General features: G+C 31.7%; 1 protein-coding gene across 3 annotated transcripts in view; it reads right to left on the reverse strand.

Annotated features, from left to right (window-relative positions):
• Positions 1 to 7025, reverse strand: part of LOC111087739 (organic solute transporter subunit alpha-like) — a 48493-nt gene that overhangs the window by 23031 nt on the left and 18437 nt on the right. For all 3 annotated transcript variants that reach the window (XM_022395477.1, XM_022395478.1, XM_022395479.1), the window contains exons 5-6: positions 6366 to 6524; positions 3936 to 4047 (exon numbers count right to left, since the gene is read on the reverse strand). In XM_022395477.1, the coding sequence (XP_022251185.1) occupies positions 3936 to 4047; positions 6366 to 6524 (271 nt within the window). The remainder of the gene's footprint in view (positions 1 to 3935; positions 4048 to 6365; positions 6525 to 7025) is intronic.

Raw genomic sequence — 7025 nt, forward strand, 5'->3', positions numbered from 1 at the left:
GACAAATCCTCCAATAAATAAATTTGGTGTAACGAGTAGTTTTAATTGAAACTCCAACAATTAAGCCCACCAGGGTGCTACTCATTATAGACCTTTACAACTTACAATTAGATGTCAAATTTGGTCTAAGTACAAGCCACCTGTGCAAAGTTATTCAACAAAAACCTCTTAATTTTGACCAAAATTTTTATGCACACCTAAACAAAAATCACGTGAGCTATTGGTCTAAAATTTTAATACAGCTTCACCTAAGAGTAAAAGCGGACCATTTTTGTTATTTGGATTAAAGACGGCAGATTTAGAGCAGCAAAACTGTAGGGTGAAAGCACATGCAGACACATAAGTATTAGTTAGGCCAAGCAAACTAGATTAGCAGTTTCTAGCTCAAGTTTTCAAAAGAATCATACAGGTGAACAGTTATTATTCATTGCCAACTTTTAAGCACAAATTTGATAAATTGAACAAAAATGCAGCCTAGCTAACTAATGAATGAACATTTGCTTTAAAATTCTTATCAATGCTATAAGTGTAACTACAAGTTTGGCTGCCAATATATTCCTTTAAGTTACATGCTCAATCCTTTTTGGCCACACCTTTTTTCACACTTAATGTGTTTTTGATTAGATTAATAAATAATGGGACTGTGAAATGATGAATTAGATTGTTCCATAGCTGTCCAACAGGTTAGTTATTTTTGTAAATATTTGTATATATCTGTTTACCACTTTCAACTTATAGTAAAATCTACGACAATGACATGCACAATTCAAACACTTGACAAAACCCCCTACTGGAAAGTAATGGGTTATTCTAAGTTTCCAATCGCTCTGTTGTCAAGCACTCTTCAGCAACCTCCACAAAGAATGAGCTAATACACAGTACAGTACTAACAGGTCACAAAAACTTCAATACATAGCATATGCTTGCATTCTCCAACAGAAAAAGTCACTTTTCTTCTGAAATACCACAATGATTCTCAACTAGGAAGACTCACTTTGAAATTCTGCATTAAACTCACTTTACTACAATTGTAGAAGTTTTATTAAAAATTAATTTCATTGATAATAATAAATATTCAAAATTAATGTACATTATTAAAAAGGAAAGAATTATGGAAGCAATTTAGGAATAAAATGTTATAAAATAAGGTATATTATTTTTAATTTTAGCAAGGGTCTGTCTTATAACATTTTTCATTCTGGTGCAATATAAAGCTGTTATTGATTTATTTCTTTAAACAAGTGGACACATGCACTAAATATACTTTTTTTTATAAGAGACCCAATTGTAATGAAACTTTGTGATTTTTCCAAGCCCGTTCCATTGGCTGTGGTTTCGCTAGATAGTAGATAGGGACAGTGGGAATCTCGTTAATCCATTTGCAGACAGATGGACGTTAGCCTTATATATATATATATGAAAAAAAATTAAATGGTTTGGCTTGTGTTTTTTTCATGAAATATGAATTCACAACAAAATAAACTGTGATATGTTGATATCTTTAGTTTCCTTTCAATTCACATAACATCTATTTAATTCAGTGATTTTTTTGATAACTTCCACTGTAGGGTAGGGTACATTTTACAATGAGCTATAGAATTGGCCCCTAAAACTGCTTAGGGGCCCTTAAAAATGCATGTTTTGGGGGCCCGGCTGGCTACCTAAAAAAAAGTTAAGCATGAGCCCTGCTTAACATGTGACAATCCTGCTTCTATGCTTTGTAATATTGCCAAGTAGGCCCACATTAATCAGGTGTTCCTTGGTTAAGGGCTGAAAAGACCACTAGCAGTGAGGGTACACAAATTCAACTGATGATCCAAGAGAGAGTGATCATAGAAGCTTATAACTAAAACTATTTAAGATCCCTGTTAGTCAGAAATCCACCCAAAATTACAGGTTTTTGCTGGAAAAAATTAAAATTTCAGAATCATATTTTGCATAGGAAAATACCATAAAAAACAGATAACACTGCCATATGTAAAAAATTCAGGTGTTTTGAAATCAGTTTTCCATTTTTGCATAATGCAAGTATGATCAAAGTTACCAGAAGGCTAGGACCATGTGAAGAACATAAATACAAAAAGAAAAGAAGCTGCAAAAGCAGTGAAATGTGTTTACATTGTGATTCTTCAGCTATATGTACAGCAAAACATTGCCATGTTATCCCATAAAGTAGACATGGAGTAGTTCAAAAGATCCAAAAGCCAGTATAAAAAGAGAAGGAAGAGGCAGAGCTAGATGTTCTAATGAAAATGTGTGCTGAAGAGAGTTTCATTGCAAGATTTGGGCATGAGATTGAAGACGTACTAGAAGAAAATTAGAAACATGTTTATTCTCACTAATTATGCATTGAAATTGGTTAATAACATCATTGGAACTAAAATATTTGCTAAAACCAAAGCATTCTAAATTTTTCCTTTGATTTTCTGGGAAGTTGTGAGGTAGTCGATCATTTTTGCCTATTTCTTCGTGACCAGAAAGAATTTTTAAACTCTGAAAGTTGCTCTCACCTTTTTAGATCATTCCACACCTATTGCGCACCCCCCCCCCCCATTTATTTCTGATACTTTTCAAAAAAGTGCTCACAGCAACCCCAAGGATGGGTTTCTTGTTGACTGGGATCTAAATATTAATTGTAATTACTATTTCAGAATTTTATCAGCTCATCTGATAGAAATTATAATGCAACATTCATGCTTTCATTGACTTGCTGTATATTAATAATGTTTACATAAAATGCTTTTAACAGCATTTTTGTAAGGAAAAACTTCTGTCCATTACAGTGAGGTGACAACATAAAATATCTTAACAGTGACAGCATAAAATGTCATTCTCATCTGACTGACCTTCAGAAAAAAAAAATCCCTTTTAGCTAGTAGACATTAATGTAGAAAAGAAAGGACAGGACATGCGAACAAAGAATCAAGTACTACTAACAACATACAATTGACTGTGAATTCCTTTAAGGGTATAATCTAGAGGTGCTCTCCTTTGATTTTTTTAGTGACAGTCTGTCCATGACGGACTTGTTGAAAATTGAACTAACAAATTACTTCGGTCTCTGCTGGTGAACAGCTTTTGAAACTGTCACTGACAGCTACTTACCAGTCAACTGAAATGCTATTAGAACATCTTGTATTTTCACTGCTATCACAGTAGAAGTTATGGTGCGCCATCTGTATTTTCACTGCTCTACTGTATGTTGATAAATTTTATAGGAGCTGCTCTGATCATCTTATATTTTCATTATTAACATGGTAAATGTTATGGTGTGCCATCTATATCTTCACTGCTCTGAACATCTTGTATTTTCATTTTATCAGACAACATAGGCTTTTAGAAGCCACAGACATATTTATAATCTTCAATTAATCTTCTGTTTTACAATATACTAATCACTCCTCACCTAATCAATCAAAAGTTTAAATGCTTCAGAAATAAGTTCAATAAAAGTGAATAATAGCACTATTACAAATTGACAAAATACAGTTTTGCTACCACAAAAATCTAAAATTTTCTCGTGCAAAGAATGATACACATTCATTTAATAAGTATTACAGAACTTCTCTCTAGATTATCACCCATTTACAACACACACTGTAGAACTTCTAAAATATTTTGCTTTAACTATGGTAGATTCTGGACTTTCCAACAGATGATGTAACACTCCAAGAAACAATTAATGTCATCTGAAAACATTTCTTTGCCTTTGTTTGAGGGAGAAATCCTGTGTTAATATGCATATCCAATAAAATGATGCCCAACTAGGATTTTCAGGGGAAGTTAGATATCTTTAGTCAGGAAAATAAAGTTAGTAATTATTAAACAACAGAGGATTATTAATGTTATAAGAAATTTTATTATTAAATAATACTTAACAAAAAAGTTTAGAAAACATCTATATTTCTAACAAACTACAAGGTTTTGAAACTTACAAGTCCTTCAATAAAGATGCCATATTCTATTCCAATGTACTTTGCTGTTGCCAACAGTACTGGTGTTAGTGCAAGTTGGTAGACTGAACATTTTAAGAAGAAAAATCTTCTCCTAAAAGAAAATAATGAAAAATCAGAAAATTGATATGGATGATATTATATTACTTGCACAAATTCATTACTAAAAACTACAATCACAGAAAATGATTTTACCTGAAATTTATTGTCAACTTTAGTATATCCATATTCCAAAAAAAAATATGGAAAAACATAACATAAAAATATGAAAAGTTTTACAGATAAGAACGTGTGTTTGCTGAGTACAAAAAATTTTCAATCTTGTAGAATCTCTTCATGAAAAAAGTTTTAAGAAAAAAGAAAAGCAATTTTGAAAGTCGAGGAAGCTATACAGAGATAAGTGACATTTTAACTCTAAAACAGGATCCATTCTGAAATGATAGGACAGCTATGCAGTGACAAATGATGGAGACAAATTATATGCTAATCATAGAATTAACAATGGGGTCAATCTTGAAATTCCGGGAAAGCTATACATAGAGATAAATGACATTTTAACCCTAGAATTACCAGTTTTTTTAAACACATTTTTCTTAACTATTTGTGCACTAAATTGTTTGTGGCTCCATCATTCTATCAGTTACAGAATCCCTAATAACAAACAAGTATTACAAAAAAAAAGTCCTGTCAATATTAGAATTAATTCCATTAATTACTGTTGGGATATCCTCTGTATTTTGCATAGAAAATGAGTAATTTAACCAAGTTTTTCAATCAGTTTCTTATACTGGGGCAAGTTGAAAACAAATTACTCAGTATGTGAATTCCACTGATACTAAACAGTTTTGAAACAAGTTGGTAATACAGGTTTAAAATTCTTTTTTAAAAAGAAGATAAAGTAATGCATAATAACTTGTTTTGGGAAGGCAGAAGTCAGTGATAAAAAAGGTTCATATTGAAAATAATTTAAGTTCACACATTCTAAATAAACATTCTTTGGTATTAACCTATGGGGGTGTTATTGAAAGTTTTTGAATTTGTTTTTTCTATTCATAGTGGAAATACTTAACCTAATTGTATGAATTTCAGTAAAAACTAGCCAAACAGTATCTAGTTTTAGCTTAACAAAATCACCATTTTTTACACATTAAAATTTCCAACATTTTGAAGAGAGACACTGTTTTGAAATGTCATAAAAAATACCTTTCTTCTCTGATTAAAATTTTTCTTTTATTGAACAGAAAGTTTAATTTTGATATATTCAATAGAAGTTTCAATTTGTTTGATATTCATTAACATCTTTTTTTCACACTTTATTTTGCCGATTGCAGTAGTCACCACTTCTGGGTAAAAATTGTAAGAGCAACAGCAAAAACTAGTTAAATATATTTGTTATATATTGACATAACTTGTTTATAAACTGCTCTACCCAATGGTATTTAAATTCTACCTATAGCTCTTTTCAAAACTGAGCTTCATTAATAGTTATTCACATCATATGCTGTGAGACTTTAAAAGGGTGAGAACAGAATCCTGGGATAATAAAAACATCAGACAGAGAAGGACGATCACGAGGGACACCTTCGTTAATTGTATTTGCAAGAGATGATAGATGTTAAAAAGTAAAAACTTATTCTTGGGGATATTTTTGAGTCAAATATTTTTGAGCTGTAGTTAGAAATATCATCTTTTTTTCTTACATTTAGAAATTAGATATTCAGATGAGCACTTGACAACTTATAGGTTCTCACTGGTCCAAACAGGGTTAAAAGCATATTCCAATGGTTACAATCACTGGTCCAAATGGGGTTAAAAGCATATTCCAATGGTTATAAACACTGGTCCAAACAGGGTTAAAAGCATGATCCAAGGGTTATAAACACTGGTCAAAACAAGGTTAAAAGCATGTTCCAAAGGTTATAATCACTGGTCCAAACAGGGTTAAAAGCATGTTCCAAAGGTTATAATTCATTGCAAATTTAAACCACATTGTAAAGAATAAATTATTATATATGCACTAAACATGTAATTAAGCCACATCCTCAATAATAACATTCTGCACAGCATATTACTTGGCATTTACAAACAGTAAGTATATATATATATTTCCAGTATTAAGAAGTATAAGAGACTGAAACAACATGTAAATTAGTGTCAATCTGACAGTAATAGTTGAGAAGGAATTTTAGTCATATAAAAATGCATGTATGTTAAATGTGAAAGCAGTAAGAATGGAAAGTTCTATTGAAAGGGCCCTTACATATGTGAACAAAATTGATGCCAAGTTTGTTTTTAGAATTAGCAACAATTCTATATTTCCATAGTGCTCTAATAATTAAATCTGAAATTAAACAATTATTAAATCACTTATACACAGAATAATGTATTTATATTAAACTGTAAGCTAAATACCTTGTTAAGGGAGGCTTGTCACAACAGAAACACAAACAACATAATGGAGGGCCTTGTAAAATCATCTCTTGGCCAAATAACTTTCTCAAAATAACTTTTTCTCCACCACCATAGTTTATCATAAGTCTGAAGTACACAACAAGAGATACAGGGAGGTAGCTGAAAGAAAAATCACAAATAAAAGTATACAAATAACTATACTAATTTACATTTAAGGTGGGAGGCAAGAGTTTTCAGTTGATTCACACTTTTGACTTGTAGTTGGATGGTTGCAAGTTTGAAGCTGGTCAATGTCATGTTCTCATGTCTTTGAGCAACACATTTCACTCCACTTGTTCTAGTCTACCCTGCTGATGGTAAATTTGTGACAGACTAGAATCCCCTCGAGGGGGAATATTTCACCACTCTCATCTGTTTGTGCTGGAGTTCATAACTGGATTCTAAGTGCCATCTTGGCATGGGAGAGATTGAACTTAACATTTAAAAGTAGTTTATAAAAAAGGTCATTAAAGTCAGTAATACTTTGGTCACTATGCTCTAGTAAAACACGCAGTAAAAAAACCTATTGTACATTAGCTTCTTTACTAGTGAACCCAACTTGTGCTGACAACTACACGGACAGCAGATTTAAAATTATTGCAAATGGTCTGTCAACCTTTC

Source organism: Limulus polyphemus, unplaced genomic scaffold (assembly GCF_000517525.1).
Source record: "Limulus polyphemus unplaced genomic scaffold, Limulus_polyphemus-2.1.2 Scaffold2564, whole genome shotgun sequence".
Lineage (NCBI taxonomy): Eukaryota > Metazoa > Arthropoda > Merostomata > Xiphosura > Limulidae > Limulus > Limulus polyphemus.